The sequence below is a fragment of the Falco rusticolus genome, chromosome 12 (genome assembly GCF_015220075.1).
Source record: "Falco rusticolus isolate bFalRus1 chromosome 12, bFalRus1.pri, whole genome shotgun sequence".
Lineage (NCBI taxonomy): Eukaryota > Metazoa > Chordata > Aves > Falconiformes > Falconidae > Falco > Falco rusticolus.
The window spans coordinates 16,364,186-16,381,348 of record NC_051198.1 but is presented as its reverse complement, the minus strand read 5'-3'; the positions used below and the strand labels follow the sequence as shown (position 1 = coordinate 16,381,348).

The following is a 17,163-nucleotide window of genomic DNA, read 5'->3' as shown; positions in this document are numbered from 1 at the left end:
AAATTTGAGCTCCTGGTATAATAGAATAAGACTGTGCTTGAGCTAATAAGCCCTGCCTCTCTCCAGCACCTACACAAACATGCTTACATTATTTGGACTCCCAGAACCATATTGATGGCCCTAAGTCTTTGCTCAGGGCACCCATAAAGCAGTTAGTAGCTACACAGGCTTTGCTAGCTATCCTGAAACTCTCGCAGTAAAATTAATGACTGTTAAGTGTCACAGAAAGTCCTGGAAACAAATTCCACGAGTATCCACAGAGAAGGTACAGTGTATGCAATACAAACTCTTACACATTTTGGCTTTTAACAGACTAGTAGAATTTTTCTTCAGGAGGAAAAAGCAATAAATTCCAAGCTTTTTGTTCTGTTCCTTTTCTTTGCACTGCAAACATGGATAATTTTTAAAGCCAGTAGGGCAGCAGTGGGCTTCTACTTGTTAGCTTGAGGCATATTTCCCAGAAATCAAGAAATAAATTAGAGATACTCCTAAATTTTTTTCTCATTACAGATATGGCCTGACAGTGAATCAGGGATCTATGTATGGAAGACCAGACAGAAAAAGGTACTGTTAGAATTAGAAGCATAACTAAGACATTGGCTCAGAAATTCTGAGCAGAAGTCAAATAAAGGAAATTTATTTCTGTCTCTACTTTAGAAAAAGATACAAATAAATCCCCCAAATGCTAAATTTTAAAAAAAGGAATTAAAAACCAAATTAAGAACATCAGATCACAGAAACATGCTCAATACAAGTCAGGTCATCAGTATCAACTCAACCTTCACATGCACTTCAAAGACAACCCAACTGCCAGTCCATCAGTTCTCACTGCTTTGCCCTTTCTCAGTTGCAGTTGTGCTTACCGTGCTGTAGCACCTCTCTCCGCAATGTTGAATCCAGCTGTTTCCTTAGAGCTGCCAGTGGAGAAGCCGAAGAGGTTCGGATTGAATTTTTTCAAGATATCTTAAAAAGAAAAACCACAATGTTTAACCATCCACAGCACAAGTAGCAGCATTTCCTCCCACAGAAGCGCAAGCCAATTGAGTGGTGAGAAAATGGACTTGGGTTTTCCCCTCATTCACTGTGACCTTACAGAAGCTATAGACACAGCTGCTTTGGAGACTCCAGTTACTGTCCAAACTTCAGCACTGCAACTGTTTGTCTCCATGGCCTTGAAGAGTCAGGGCCTGGCAGCCCAGAAGATGCACAGGTCCCAGGCAACTCAGCAGTCTTGAATTTGAGTGTCAGAGTAATTGTGGTTACCTTCCTTCACGTACCAGGAGCAAGATGCTCCGAATATGGCCCTCTACCTCCCACTCCTCCAGCTACCCGTCAAGATAGTATTTATTGCAGAGAAGTGAATTTTATTCAAATTTCTAGATTTTAACAAAACCCTCAGCAGGGAAGCATGATGTCTGAAAACCGTTACTGTTACAGTGTCTGTAGTGCTGTCTGAAACCTCTTTATAGGGTCTCATTTATAACACATAAATGAAATGTGCCTTCTATTTTTCTTTAAACACAGCAATGTGCGTGGTACAAGACAAAGCATATCAGATTTTGTTACCAACAGTGTCAGGTATTGTCAAACCTCTCCACAGCGTGGATCACATACAAATAGATGCACCATTGTGAACCAAGTCCCTTCCAATTTACGGCCACACTGACCACTTCATAGTTTCTATGGCAACTACAGGGACCGATTACACAGAACACGAGGACAAGAAATTTATAGTATTTTTAGATATTTTTTTTCAGTGCAAAGTAGCAACTTGAAATCATCAGAAGGAACCATAGCCTTGTCAACAACCCTAGCTAGACGGACCACTAATTGTTTCATAACCCTTCATTTGCCCACAGCCATCACAATCAGTCGCTGGAAAGCACAAAATGAAAAGAAGAGCAGGTCTGCCAGGAACTTCTGTCACCTTCAGCACATTTACTCCTGATCATTTCAGTCAAAAGGATGATACAATCACATGCAGATCTTGTGATGTGGAGGGGCTGAATCAACTTTACAGCTAGTCAGGTCAGTCTGGGTTTCAGCTGTGATGCATGTGAACTGCTCATAGCCACAATAGATGGGCATCCCCCACTGTTCACAAGGAAAGCATGACCATTTCCAGATGCTTCCTAGCATCCACTTAGACTACTTTCAGACTAATACTTGCCTTTTGCTTTTCTCACACTGATTTTCCAGGATACTCACTGGGTAAAGTAGTCTGGGTCTCCAGCGTCCCATCACCTCCAATACTACAAAGGGAAAGAATAAAATCACCAAGTAGGGTTAATCCTGCAACCATCTGTTTTACTGTCACCATATGTTGCTGTAGCAGCCCAAGAAGGGAGGAAAAAAAAAGAAAAAAGACTAACTTCAAACAAGACTAAGGAGATAAACCACAGAATTCAGGATAAGTACCGAAAGGAAATTTCACATTAAATCAAGCAGGGCATCAGCTAAGATAGAAGCTATGGCTGCAGACCGAGAATAGATCGTACTGGGAGATCTGATTTTTCTTGTGGACATGCTGAGATGCCTACCATAGAAAGGCATATTTCCTCAAAGCTGCTCCATGTGACCTTACTGAAGCTACATTTGTGTGCAGTTATGCATAGAAGAGACACTGCATTAAATGCTCATTAACCACCTATCTGCAATTCTGCAACACTGATTATGAAAAGTGCCTCTGTCTCTACCATTCAAAACTTGTCTGTGTGCATAGCCAATACATTCCTATACCACTTCTGGCAGCTCCTGAAGATACCTGTGCCTGCAGATACATAAAAGGGGGGAAGAAAGATTGAAGAAGAGAATGTATACATGTGCACACACTTATCAGCCATGCTTCTGTCCATATGAATCAGGCAGTTTCCTTCCACTCCAGCATGGACATGCTATTGAGATTCACACCCACTCTGACATGTGTAGTCTTTGTTCACTTTGCAATAGCAAAGATGTTTGGAACATCTTTACTGAATATGCTTGCAGTGCTCTCACCGTGTTCATGACAATATGCACTCACTCAGACTGTTTAGCATTAGACACTGCACTAGAGAATCACAGCAACAGCAATATTTTTAATAAACTCCAGAGAGACAAGCAAGAGGCTAAAAGAATTCACTCATATTAATAATCCAGTACTGTCAGACACACAGGACTATGCTTGTAGCAATCAGGTCTGGTTACGAAAAAAAAAAAGGGGGGTGGGGGAGAAAAAAAACAAAGCAAAGCAACCAAAACTCCACAAAAACAAACACCACCCCCTCCCCACCAATAATATATTCCCCTTCCAGTCATGATTCCTCCAATCCTTATGAAACAATACTCGCTCTCAGCATCCTACCCCTGCATTCACATACTTCAATATCTAACTACATAGCCAGGTGACCCACACTTCTAACTGTGTCTGCGAACAAAGGTAGAGCAGAGAAAATTAAGCATTTTCACCTCCAGGAAAGTCCCCTCCAGTCTGTTTGTAGGTCAGTTGCTTTGGCTCCGACTGCAGTCTGGAAAGGATGGAAAGAATAATTTATAACATATGAGAAGAAAAAAAGTGCTACAAGTTTAGGTAAGACAGACACCGTGATTTGAAAGTGCTGCAACATCTTGGTAACTTTACTCTGCTTCCAGCCAAGCTTTTTCAGTATCCTAGTTTTAGCATAAATGGTCCATGTCCTTATTCACCACCACACACTGGCTTCTGGGCAGCCTTGCATCTCCTGTGCTTCAGATTCATGAGTTTCTCCTCATACACAAAAGCAGTTCATTTGGATAGCAGACCACAACGTCAGAGGAGATATAGACCAGCCAGACAGCATCAGACTGTAAGGTCAACAACATACGGCTTCAGGACTACTCTAATATGGTTTCAGCAACCCAATGGGACCCATATTAACATGAACAAACCCAGATTAGCATCAACAGCTTTGTATTTGTTTGGGGTTTTCTGATGGAAAGTGCTTCATCCTGGCATTTCCCAAAGAAAGCTGATTTTGAGAGACTTAATAATCCAGGAAAACAAAAACCCAAACACTGATGAAAAATTCCCAGCCAGTTTTAGCTGTAAATAAATCAGCAGAGGAGCTGCTTTTTAATCTGCCAAGAAAACAAATCTTTGGTGTAAAATCCACTTTTCTTCTGCTGGACCCAGTCTGCTAGTCTAACACACAGACCTGATGAGGCATAGGCAGGATTTTTTTGTCAATACAGATAAGCATGTTGGCATATCTACTGCTTTCACTGTGCATTGGTGCTAAGAAGTCAGACAGATGCATTCTAGCCAGTGACATGACTAAACTGCTCAATGTTTCATTAATCTCCAACCGCATCTATGCTGAGAACAGCCTTCCTGCAGCGTGAACTTTAATATCTAAATAAATGAAGCCATCAGAACAAAGATGTTTGTGATGAATTTGAGTAGCTCACAGGACTGGGAAGACCTCTAGCAAGGTCAGCACCCTGACTCGCATTCAGGACAGCAACTGTGAAAACAGGTTCTTTTGCAGCTTTATAGTTTCTTAGTGGTTTCATTTAAGTTTTGTATTCTTCAAAAATCCATGGTATCAATTCAGCCATAAACACTGACTGCACTCAGGGGTCTTGGGGGAAGTACCGGGAGGAAAATGAATGCCTTAGTGGCCCAAGATAGATCTTTGCTGCTGTGTTCCCTCTGTGCCAGGGATGGTTAGGCAGTACAAGGTGTGCACTGCTCACTGGCTGTACTGCACTTTGTGTGAGAAGGGGGTGCGTATGTATACACGTGTGGGAAACACTCTGTCATTTTTTCTGCCCCTCCCACAATAAATCTCTTACAAAAAAACCCAATCACACCCTGCTGTGGCAATGGCGCTTGGTAGGAACTGCATGGATAATTGCAGCATGAAAAACTGCCTTGCCCAGCTCTTGAGACAGGGACCTCAAGCGTCAGAGTCTAGCTCTTATGACTAGGGCTCACCGAGGTATTTCATGTACCAAAAGAATTTTAAAAAGAAGAAAAGAGATGTGTGCTAACGCACATATCTAGCACTAGATGTGAGGGAGGAAATCAAGCAATTAATTCTAAGAGTTATGGCAATGGATAGGAAGGAGACTTGCAGGGTCATTACTGAGGTCTTCTAATAAAAGCTCAAAGCTTAGTGACTGAGGGGAAGCCAGGATTACATCAGGTCAAGCAAAATCAGTTTCAGAGCTAATGAGGTAAAGACATGCACACCTGCCTGTAGATAAGCCTGATCATTTAAGGGCTTCAGTCCCTTCAACTCCCTCTGAACTCTACAGGAGCTGAAGCTGCTAGAATGAGCACCAGTTTAGCTCAGAGTTAAAATTCATGGGAACTGTTGACATGAATGTTTGCTTTCATCCCATGCCAGAACAATTCTGTAGTGCTGTGTAATTCTGGAACTTTTTCTCAGAAAACTTTGGTGCAGATCTGCAGTATTCCCTGCTATTTTTTTCTGGGGCCTTTGTTTTCTGTGCCTACTCTTTTCAGTTTGCATTTCTTGGTACACAAAATACATCAGAGTTTTTAACTAGAAGGTGCCTAAACCAGGAAGCAACATATGAAAGCAGAATTCTGAAATACAGAAGTATCAGAATTATCTCAGTTAGTGCTCAAAGCAGCACTTCGTTACGCAATCAATTATTTCCATAGGAATTTTCATCAAGATCTCCCATTGCATGAAAAATGCAAATTGCTTGCTGTTGTTTTTATGTCAGAGAAGGCTATTCCTATACAGCAGACATTTCCCTTTTCAGAATCACTTGAATAAACTGTGTGCAATAGAGAATGTGATCCCATTTCTGTTCTGGCCTGAATTATTCATTACTGGATTACACAATTGCCAGTGTCACTCATATCCCTTCAGGCTATTTCTTTGCAAAGGGGCACAGGTAGATGAGTTTCGCTTTGCCAAGCCAAAGCAATTTGCTTTCTATCTGATGATGCCTGACCCAATCACATCTAGGTAGAAATCAACAATTGCTCTTCTCATTCTAAACGTGGGAATGCAGCAGTACTCACAGTCAGGGAATCTCCCAGTGCTCCTATGACTTTGATGTTAGCAGGTTGTAACTCATGTACTAAAAAACAGTAGGAGGAAAAAGTAGGATTATTGACAACCAACACAAAATACTTCTTAACAGAATAAAGATGCAAGTCTTTCGTTCCAATCTGATGACATTTTTATAGACATTTTAGGGAGAATGAGCCTCAAGTTCCATGTGTCAGCTAGGCAAAAGGCATAACTTCTTGCCTTTGCTTTCAACAGTGTACTCAACCAACATGGAAATAAATGGAACTTAAAACAGCTTAGGAAAAAAATGAAATTAGATTAGATATGTTTAGGGATGCATACATTCAATCTCTTTTAATTGGTTTTCAGGTTTCGGTCACAGATCAATATTTCCTATAAGCACTTTCCCCCTAAGGCCTTCCAACTACACATAGTGTTCCTACTGCGCTGCTTATCGGAGTAGGCTCACCAGGTAGGTCAAACGTGCTGAGCCACTAACCTACCTAGGCAATTTTAATCTGCCATGTCGCTGTATAGAATATACATATATGACAAGTGTGATTGAGTTTATACACAGGGAGCACACCTGCTGTGATGCAGAACTTACTGTGTATGGCAAAACAGACTTTCTTCCTTTGCTGCTAAATATATCAGCTTTTATTGTTTGCTTTCCAGACAGGTTGTGCAATTTCAAGATCTCATTGTTTTCAAAACCAGAAAGGTGAAATCTTTCCTGTTTGTCGTTTTAGCTTACAAGTTCTTTCTCACCTGATGTTGGGACACGACTGGGTGGAACTTGTTCAGAACACAACAGGTCACTGCCCCAATTCTGAAATGGCAAGTTACAAAATTGGTCCATCTTGTGGTTAGAAGATAATACGGAATTCATATATGGTGTAATTGTACAGTGAAGGGCAAACCCAAGCTAAGACCTAGATCCTAGTCTGGTGCCCATATAACTCGACAGTCCTTCCCTCTTCTTTGTGGAATGTTGTCCAAACATTAACTACTTTTGGTGAATTTTTCTAGCTAAAGCATAAAACTTTTACAAAGGCAAAATATTTCATCTAGAAATACTATGACAAAGTTCCACAAGGAGAATTGTCTTTTTCCCCTCCTCTACAGCCTAGAGATTTTGTCCATGACCTAGAAGGTGGGCTCTCCAGGTCTGAAGTCCTGCTCTGTCTGAAGACAAATCAGATACAAAACCAAACAAAACAAAAATCAACAATTAAATCCTCTGCAAAATTATAATATTATATTAATGTATTACATTATATTATTATTTCCCCATGTACCTCACTAGGAACCTATTCTTTCCCTAGAAACTTTCAAAAAGGGCTTGCTTTCACTGAATATAAAATTTGAAAAAAAAAATTTAAAGCTTCAAAAGTTTCAGGGAAGAGGGCCATCACCCTTTAAAGAATTGGACTTTACTATACATTTGTAGGTGATAAAATAGCTATTATGTTTGTTCTACCAGCTGAGGAAATTGAGTCAACCGCACATGGCAGAATATCTTGGTTCACCAGCAAAGACATTTGATGAATGTGCCACCCACGCTTTTTGTAATGAGCTACAGTATTAGCTAAGAAGGCAGTGAAGAAAAAATTGTAATTGTTGTAACGGACAGATCATTTGCAAGAGCAAAGACAGTTGTTTAGGCTCATCTAAGAGCCGGCCATGCTTGGAGAGGGAGGTGCACCAGGAATGTCCTGAGGTCCCTTCCAACTCAAATAATTCTACAATTGCACAATTCTACCATTCGGAGAAAAACTACATGGGCCAGCGGTCTTCATAAATCATGGTTAGAGTTAAAAAACATTAAGACAAATTAATTGTAAGAAATGGTTTAATAGGCTCTACTATCAGCCATCTAGTTAAAGGCTGGTTGCAGAGGGTAGAAAGGACAGTTAGGCTTCTTAGACCAGAGAGGAAACTATTCCTTTACCCTCTACTGTTTCTTTCCTCACTCTATCACTATTGCTGTTGAGATTCAGTAGAAATGCAAGAATTGCCCATTAAAAGTGTAACTCTAGCTCTGCGGATAGAAATCTCTTTTCGATATTGCACACTATAGCTTGCTGAAACGGTAACAGCTGTCACTTTTTGTAACCTTCAAGGCACACAGACATCTTCATAATTTGGCTAGGCATGATGACTCCCAGTACGCTGAACTAGCCCAGCCCATTTTGACTGCCGTCTCCAACTATGCCAGGTCTGCATACCTGCAGACACTTGCCAAGAGTAAATAACCGCCCCATTTCTTCAAGTCCTACACAAAGTTTGTTTCTGTGGTTTGTTTAATCTATGATGCTTGGTCATGGTGGAAAGTGAATCCCTTTGAAAATGGATTCCTTTCACCTTTGTTCCTGGTCACATACCCAAGCTGTAAAGGTGACTGCCCTCTACGGGCTAAGCTTCAGTGCCTTGAAGTACAGTGGCTCCAGAAAAGAATACGTAAACCTTCTTCAGATCATTTGAGGGCTCGGGATCCTAAGTTATCTCCTCCCTACTGTGAGGAACTTGCTATCTGAATTAATGATGCTTCCTAGGTGACTCACTGTTGGGCACAATTTTGATACAATTGCACCAATTAATAAAATCCATTTTGTTTGGCTTCTAGGAAGAGTTTAACATTCGTTTACACAAGAAAAAATACAATGCAAGATAGGCTTCCTTTTCTGAAAACCGGTAATAATTTGTCTCATCTATATTTTCAGGATGAAACAGTCACTAGGTATAGCTTTGCATAGTTCACCTAAAATGCAGTAAAAGATGCAAGATTTACCTCTCTTGGCTCATCAGTGGGCTCCACAGGTGGATATGTGTAGTTGCTATTCTTGTACGTTCCCAGGAATGGTTTGTTCTGGAGGAAGAGGAATACAAATGTAAAAGAAATTAAGCAATATAAGCAGAGACCATAGCAAGTGACATCAAGACATCATATCACCATGAAAGTAATCACCTAAGCTGCAAAATAGGGATCTGGATTTTGAAACCACGCTCCTTCCTTAAAGTTCAGAAGTAATAGTTGTGTTTAGCACCTTATGGCAAAAATTACATATGCCAGATGCCAATTGCAGCTTAACATTTTCCTCTCCTAAACTTTCACTAATTACTTTGACTTTATTAGATGTTTAGTCCTTTCAAAAAGCACGGATTCAGAGAAACCTGGGGAGATCTTCCTGGCTCAGCAGAGGGGAGTGAAAGATTGGTTACTGAAAGGATCACTATTCCCTTCAAGACAGGCTGTATAAATTGCAGTTATTTTTGTCCCCTACTAATGCAACATGCATTCAGGAAGACATATACATTGCATAGGCTAAAAAATTTCACTGGGATGCCCACTTATCTCAACTAAGAGCAATTTCAGTATCTGCATGAGGAGGTCTTACAACGCACTAAATTCAGAAGGCATATTTAGTTGATTTGAAGATTCACTGTTCTTTTATTTGCTGGGGTTTATCCTACTTCAAGTTACCTCAATACAAATAATTTTCCTTGACTTGCTGGGCCCTTACAATCTGGCACGCCTGATATTTTCATGGACATGACTGCCTGAAGTAGGATTTTAAAACTGTAGTGAGAAACTGTGGGAACAATAAATGGAATTTGTGGGTCTCAGAATCTGAAATAATCTACTACTTCCTTTAGTAGAACAGAGGGTGCAATCCCCTGGAAACAGTCTATTTATTCTTTTGTAACCGTGTTTCACAGTCGTTAGCTCGGAGCTTTCTGAGCAGGGAAAGCTACTAGCACTTCTACCAATTACTTCTTCAAAGCACTGTGGGCTTACCATTTCTGAAAACAATGGTTGTATGTTCTTTGCAAGGGATATATAAAACTTTTCTATGCCTACTTTTGAAAAGCAGCATCTTTGAATAGGAGTGGACAAAAGGAAAGAAGTATAAAATCCACATTATTTGGCACTGAAGAAGTTGCTAAGTTAATTTAAGCCGCCTGGAAAGAATATTGGGTAAAATGAAGTAGAATCAGTTCTAGTGAATCTAAGGAGTTTCGAAACATCTGATTAATAACTCAGCAGATCTTCCTTTGCTGACAGGATGGACGCGATATGGACAAAATACTCCCATATGACTTGAATGACTGCCTCCAGACCTAAAAGTACCACTCAGCTCCCTGATCTGTTCCTTGGCCTCCTCATTGAAACTGCTGAAGAAAGGGAGCCAATTATTACTGACTGCAGCGGTCATTTCCACGTACTGATACCTAGCAACTGTACTGCAAGTTCAGCAGCTTGTTTTATAACTGTAGAAGCAGCTCCCAAAGGAGTCTGAAGTATCCCTGTTATGGATAAGGCCAGGAAAACCAACCTACAACCAATTCAAGAGTGAACAGATACCAGGGTTTTCAGAGCCACTGCAGTGCCCAAACCCCAGTGATTCCGATGGGAAAGTTAAGGCAGTGTGTTCTGTCGTCTGCTGCTTGAGCTGCCTCCATGCTTCATAAACAAAACACAATCTCTGCTACAACTGCAGACATACAATTCAGCATGTTGTCAATCAGTATTCATGGCACAGTAAAAGGCCAAGGGACACTACAGCAGGTATAGGAGAGCACCTGCCCACTCAGAGGTAAGCAGAGTACAAAGGTTTTCAGTAAACTTGCTCCAGACACGACGAACCCTGCTCTCTGCAGTGAGCGCAAGCACATACAGCCTACTAATACTCAGTTTCCACGACGTGGGTATACTTACCTGAGTTGGACAGTTGAGGACAATGTCAGCCGTGAAATCGAATGAGTCAGCTTTCTGGCCTACAGGCTGTAACTAGAAAGGAAAAAAAAAAAAAAAATCCCACACTATTCTGTGACCATGTCAGCTCATATTACACTTGTATAAAAATTCTAATCCAAAAGAATCTAAATATACCTTTCAAATTTATACAAAGCTGCCTGTATTTACAGACCTTGATTTACCCAAGGCTGAACTGCATCTAATTCTCAGAAAGAACATGGCAACTGCGTAACAAAAAAGCAACTCTAGAATGAAGCTTAAAACGGGAAGTAGAAAGCTACACTGGATCAGTTTAAACTCCTGGAGGATTTTGGCAGGCACATGAAGTACCTTGGAGTTTCGCCAGAAGACAAGGTCGTAAACTCTCCTCTTGCATAAAAGACAAGACGCTAAAAGTCCCTCAATTTTTACAGCTAAGCTGCATGATGGCATCTCCAACAAAAGGCTATTTATGCTTAGAAGATTAAACCAAATTTAATTAGAGGTACTGCTTAATGATTGTAAGCAATCACATCAGCTGTTAAGGCATTACCCCAAATTATATAGAAGTTACCATCCAGCATCTGAGATACCGCCTCCAACCGCATGTGTGCTCCTACCGCACTGCATTGCTAAGTAAAATGGGTCTAGCTTAAGGAACCTTTAACGACTCATTTTTATTTAGCTTTACTCATTTCCAAAGGTAGTAAAACTAAATTGAATTAAAGCCACTTTAATTCCTAATGAGACATTCACAACACATGGATTTAAAACAAACTTCTAAGTAATCCATTTTAAATCGACACATGCAGTTACAATTCTGTTTGGTGGTTTCCCACACCAGCCCATAGAGACATCATCCTTATGGAATGCTATCCTGCCTTGCGCGACAATGGGTGAAGTTCAATTGAAGTCACTCAGCTGAAATCACAAAGGACTGTGATCATGCACTTACAGCAGCCCTCTCCTCCCCACACAAAGAAGCAAGAGATTCTAGGCTGATAGCAGCGCCAAAAAACAGCGGGTATCTGACTAGTTGAGAAGAAACAAACACAAGGTCCAGCGCTATCCAGGCCTGCATTGCAGTGTTTATTACAGAGATTATATTAATGGGAGTCAGGTCTAGGTAAAGACCACACCATATGCAGAGCCTGTCACCTTACCACAGCATTCCAGAGAGCCTTGGCAAGCTGAGAATGGCCCTTCTGGCTTGGATGGAAGCAGTCAGGTGAAAAGTAGGAGACATCTGGATGCCCATCCTACAAATGGAAGCATAAAGGACATCTGAGTGTAGAAGACACAGCTCTAACTTGGAGTTGCTGAGGCCAGACCAGAGCAAATAATGGAAAGTTCATGCTACTTGTTCTGGCTGCTCCAATGTGAAAAGACTCATGATTACCTGGTGACACCAGGTGTGCTTCAGCTGGTCCAAGAGCTACCAGAAATATTTAACCAGAGATGCTTATGTGCCTCCAAGGGCAGATCCACCCAGAAGTAGCAAACGCACCATTTTCAATTATGTGTTCAGGTTCTGAAGTAAAGATGGGTTCCTCTCCTTGGCACTTCATCAGAACTGGCACCACAGGCACCTTTACGCTCTGCAGTACCTTTACATGGTAAAAAGTGTGTTATGGATACTTTACGAGAAGGTAAAGAGCATGTGTGCTTTTTCACAGCTGTGTCAGTTCTGCGAGTTCAAAGGGAAAGCAGCCAGGCTGACCGAGCACACCAGTACAGCCTCCTTTCTAAGCAAAGATGTACTTTAATGCAGAAACTGGAGCATCTGACGGAAATGGAGTTTGGAAATTTGAATATCTTGGCTATCATGTGAGTACTGAGATGATAAAGAGTTTAGGTCACAGATGAATGAAACAACATTTTTTGGCCGGAGCAGTCCTTCCTTAAAATTTGAGCAGATTTTGATTCAGTGTGTTTGGGCTAGCTTATTAGAGGACTACTACCAAAATTTGCACCTATATCAGATCTTTTGTCAAGTTTAGAGGCAGAGTTTTCAGTTCAGGAACATCTGAATGCTGTGTGAGATGAGAAGAAAAACCAGCATCCTGAACTTTCTTAAAATCTGAAGTAATGCTTTTGAGACTATAAAAAGTTCCAAACTATTTTGCTGCTTCTGGTTTTATTTCTGTGTTCTCTACCTCAGTACCAATCCCCCTCAGTTTGTACCTCAGTACAAACCCCACAGGAATCAGCTTCATGAAAAAATAAAATAAAAATTTTAAAAAAATCAAAGCTTGCTTTTCCCATGAAGCTTTCAGCTAGTTTTCCAATTTTCTCTGTATTAGCATCTGAACTTTTCAAACTTGTCACTAGCTATTGACAGCATTTTCAGGATCAGTTGGGTTTAATTATACCAGAACAACCCCTACTCAATATTTTGCCCCATCTGCTCTTAGTTCCAAGTGAGATGAGGAAGTGCAGTTGCATGTGAAAATTAGCAAATGGTTTTTCAGTCTCAGAGGTGGTTTGGGTCATCTCCTAGATTTACAGTTCATTGAGATTTACTATTTAAGGAACTGAAATACAATTGTCAATAACAGGAAAAAGGGCTCCCTACATAAAAGTACTACTGCCACCAGATCATATGTAAACTTCTCTTTCTGTGTAGATGCAAAAGAATGAGTTAAGGGACATGAAGAGGAGGTGATGCTGTAGTTTTCAGTGAGCGATGCAGCTGTGTTGCTTTAAGAACCGTGATTTAGTATCTGCCTTTTATTAAACATGTTGGATTTTCTAAAAGAAAAGTATTTATGAACCCTTGAGGACATACACAAACAAACCTCTTAACTCAGGTTTTGATTCATTTTCCAAAACAATAATTCATTCCAACAGCACTATATGTAAAACAAAGGACTGCTAACTATATGAAGAAATCTGATGTGCTATATGCCAAAAAGCAACAGGTTCTAGTAAGAAAAGCACAGAACAAGCTGAAACTATTTTTCATAGTCTTTATAGGTTAGATACCCACAGTTAGTCCTTTGCATGCATTTAGACCAATACCTGACCGACAGGAGTCTTGAGATCTTCGAGGAAAGGCTGGACAATGACAGTGAAATTTTCATGAGTGTCATATCTGCCAGATTCCACTAGTCTTCGAATACCAAGCTGCAAGAAACAAAAAAACACCACCACCACTACATCAACGTCTCTGCATCATAATGGGTTTTAATTTTTTTAAGATCCTGAGAATCGAAAGGATGTTTTACTTGTTAACTGAAATAGCCACAGATGTCGGCAAAATGTGAGCCTTGTAAAGTGGCTGAGAAGGCTGGAACACAATATTGCAGCTGTTTGTGGAGGACAGGATTTTGGTGACTAAATTCCCACCTATCCATCTGTACTAGCAAACAAAACTTTTCTGAAAAGCTTTGCTGCTGGTTTTGGTCATATGGTGTTTTGGATAGCATCAAATTACCTCCTGCTTAGCTCATACAGCCCACTTGGGTAAAATACTACTATGATGTGTTGCTTGGTAATCAAGAGCTCACCTCAACTGGAAATAAAGTAACTGCACCCCTCTTGATAAACATACCTGGTAAGCTCTGGTGGCTTCTGTCACCATTGTTAAATTTTGTGATTTTTCTTCTCCTGTGAAAATACAGCTACATAGATAACTGTGGAAGAAATCAGAGGAGAAAACAGGAATACAGAAAGTTAGAGATCTGAGAATGCAGAATTCACCCTTTGCCACTCAATGCCCTTATGACACGGGACTAATCAGGAAACCTGTACAGTCATGTTCCTGTGAAAATGTCTTATTGTCCTTGATATCATTCATCATTTCAATCCTTAGTATTAGTTTCTGCCTTACTTCAATGATATTACCCTAAATCAGTTTGGTTTCACCCCCAGGTATATCAAAGTAATATAGACTACTGTGATAGTTTGTCCTACTCATTACACTCCAGCATCCAAAGGCCCTGCAGCCCGACAGAGGTGCATACTAGTCCCTCTGGAACTAGAAAAAAAATCTTTGAAATTTACTGGCTGCATTAATTCTGAGCTGATACCTTTCTAATCAACAATTCCTTTTGTGTTCCCAAGACACAGAATTCGTCCCTGTCTGAAGGGTCAGCAAAGAATGCAAATTACCCATTGCAATAAAGCTTCTGAAACAGGAGAAACCTGTCTGCTCTGAAAATTCTTCACATTCCCTCAAAAAGCCTGAAAATCCAAATGCTCATGGAATTCAATCCCATCTTGAGGAACCCTGTATCAGTAACTTTAATCCAGGCGCAGTGGGGTGTCATTATGTATCACAGGAAACCTTACAGTTCTAGACATGGACAAAACACACAGGTCCTCTGATAACACTTAGGTCAAAGCCAAGAGCCGGCAACGCTATCAGGCAGGGTGATGTCAGCAGTGCGTGGGATGGGACGTCCATAGGACTGTAGTGCTACCTTCAAACATCAGTTTGAATGATGACAGAAGCATGGAATAAGAACATGCTTTATTATCACGGACAGTGAGCTCAGGTACAAAAGGAAGGAAGCTAAACAAGGCTTACTCTGCCATGTAAGTGGGGCACTGAACTTGAGTATCCACAAACAACTGTCTCATATGAAGGAGGTCAATCACTGCAACCAGACTCACTAGAGCTTTTGGAACCTGAAAGATAAGTCAGATTTTAGCTTAGAAGGAACCGGTTACACAGACCACAGTGCACCTATTTTACCCCAAAGTCCAGCCATTTAACACCTCTTCCCTTTCTCTATTGTTGGAAAAAAAAGGGAAAAAAAAAAGGCAACAAGCCCTGCTACCAAACTCCCCCAACTCAGCTTTTGATCCTTTTCCAACACTATGGTCCAGTGTAACTGTCTTGTCATTTCAGACTGCACTTCACTACTCTTAGACAAGACAAAAGAAAAATCTTTTGTAGAAGTCAATGCAATATATTTAGTATCAAAATGAAAAAAACCCAAACAAATTCAAGCAAACAGAAGAGCTCATACCAGTCAATCAGGTACCAGTACAAGCTAGAATGCCAGGACAATTTCACAGCACTTGCCTGCTTGTGCAGAATATCAAGGGTTTCTTGAATCCTTCTGGTGAAATTCACAGCTGAGTAGTGATCCTAACAGAAACAGAAGAGAAGAAATTATTGCTAAATGGAGACACAAGGTATTTTGGTTGAGAGTCTGAAGAATCGTGTTAGTTCACTTCCTTTTCTGTCATACAACACTGTGGTCAGTAGAATGTTCTTGCTTCTTTCAAGAGACCAGGGATTTTAATTTTATCGATTAATCTAAAATATAGAAAGACTCAGTGAAATTTTGGATTTAAAATAAACCTTGTTGAGAAGCAGTATATTTAACTCAAATCCACTGGGTCTTTCATGTAAAGATGCAGGAAGGAACTCAATCCAAATGCATGCTGAACAGCATAAACCAAGCAACCCAGACATGCTCACAGCCAGCCGATAAAGGTCTCATAAAATTAGGTGAAATCATTGCTAGTCAAGGTCATAGCTATAAATATAAAGCTATAAAACTTGGCAGCAGCAGCAAAGATGCCTAGCGAGGCTCCTGCAGAAGTAGCAACTTTCACAAGCATAAAGGGTTGCCGGAGATTTGAAAATGCTCACAAGAAGTTAGCATATTAAAGGTAACAGATTAAGAGCTGGCAAAGAAAGGTGGCCTCTCCCCGCCACCTACCCACTCAACTCCCATGATTTCCTTATGGCAGCCTTAAAGGTTTCTCCACAATCCAGAGAAGCATAGAATTCAAATGATACTGAGCACTGCAGCAACCTCCCTAATACATACCTCATCTGTTCCTAGCACCTCCCTACACTGTGACTTATGGGGCGATGACAATTGTAACATTGGACTAGTGGTAGTTCAAAGCAGTATGTATCTTTCTTGGATGTCTAAAGAGGCCATGCTACTAGTAGAGCAGTTACCACATCAGAGGAGTGAAGTTTTTCTTCCCTTCCTTTTTTTCCTCATGGTCAAAAACAGTAGCAAAAATAGTGGTTCTTACCCTGGAGCAAGCCAGAGGAAAAAACATCCTACTCTGTTGTTGGTAACTGTTTTTATAGCAGGGCACTGTCAGCAGCAACCCTCATAAAAACATACAGCAGCACATATATAGCTCATGTTATCTCTGTGAAGGTTCTAAGGATCCATGGATTTCCCTTGATGTATTTCTACAGTGACAGTCCCACTAAAGTTTTAAGTTAACCAGTTCTACTACTCACAGGGTCTTTGCAATAGTTGCACAGATCGTTGCCTCCAATATGCACTGTTATGAGCTTCCAGTCAGCACTGAAGTCAATTCTCTGCGCAATAAAGAAGAAAATAATGAGACTGAATTTCTTTGACTTTGTGATATGCACATAGTATGGTTGCAGGTGGATCTATCATGTGAAGCAAAACCTGTTTCTTTTCA

The 17,163-nt window shown here is 40.6% G+C and overlaps 1 protein-coding gene across 1 annotated transcript in view; it reads right to left on the bottom strand.

Annotated features, from left to right (window-relative positions):
• PLB1 (phospholipase B1) overlaps window positions 1-17,163 on the bottom strand; it is an 89,657-nt gene that overhangs the window by 13,805 nt on the left and 58,689 nt on the right. Inside the window, exons 36-48 of the mRNA XM_037405842.1 lie at window positions 16,973-17,053; window positions 15,782-15,847; window positions 15,281-15,381; window positions 14,303-14,384; window positions 13,771-13,875; window positions 11,913-12,008; window positions 10,732-10,803; window positions 8,803-8,880; window positions 6,780-6,840; window positions 6,020-6,078; window positions 3,448-3,506; window positions 2,209-2,252; window positions 864-963 (exon numbers count right to left, since the gene is read on the bottom strand). Coding sequence (XP_037261739.1) covers window positions 864-963; window positions 2,209-2,252; window positions 3,448-3,506; window positions 6,020-6,078; window positions 6,780-6,840; window positions 8,803-8,880; window positions 10,732-10,803; window positions 11,913-12,008; window positions 13,771-13,875; window positions 14,303-14,384; window positions 15,281-15,381; window positions 15,782-15,847; window positions 16,973-17,053 — 1,004 coding nt within the window. The remainder of the gene's footprint in view (window positions 1-863; window positions 964-2,208; window positions 2,253-3,447; window positions 3,507-6,019; window positions 6,079-6,779; window positions 6,841-8,802; window positions 8,881-10,731; window positions 10,804-11,912; window positions 12,009-13,770; window positions 13,876-14,302; window positions 14,385-15,280; window positions 15,382-15,781; window positions 15,848-16,972; window positions 17,054-17,163) is intronic.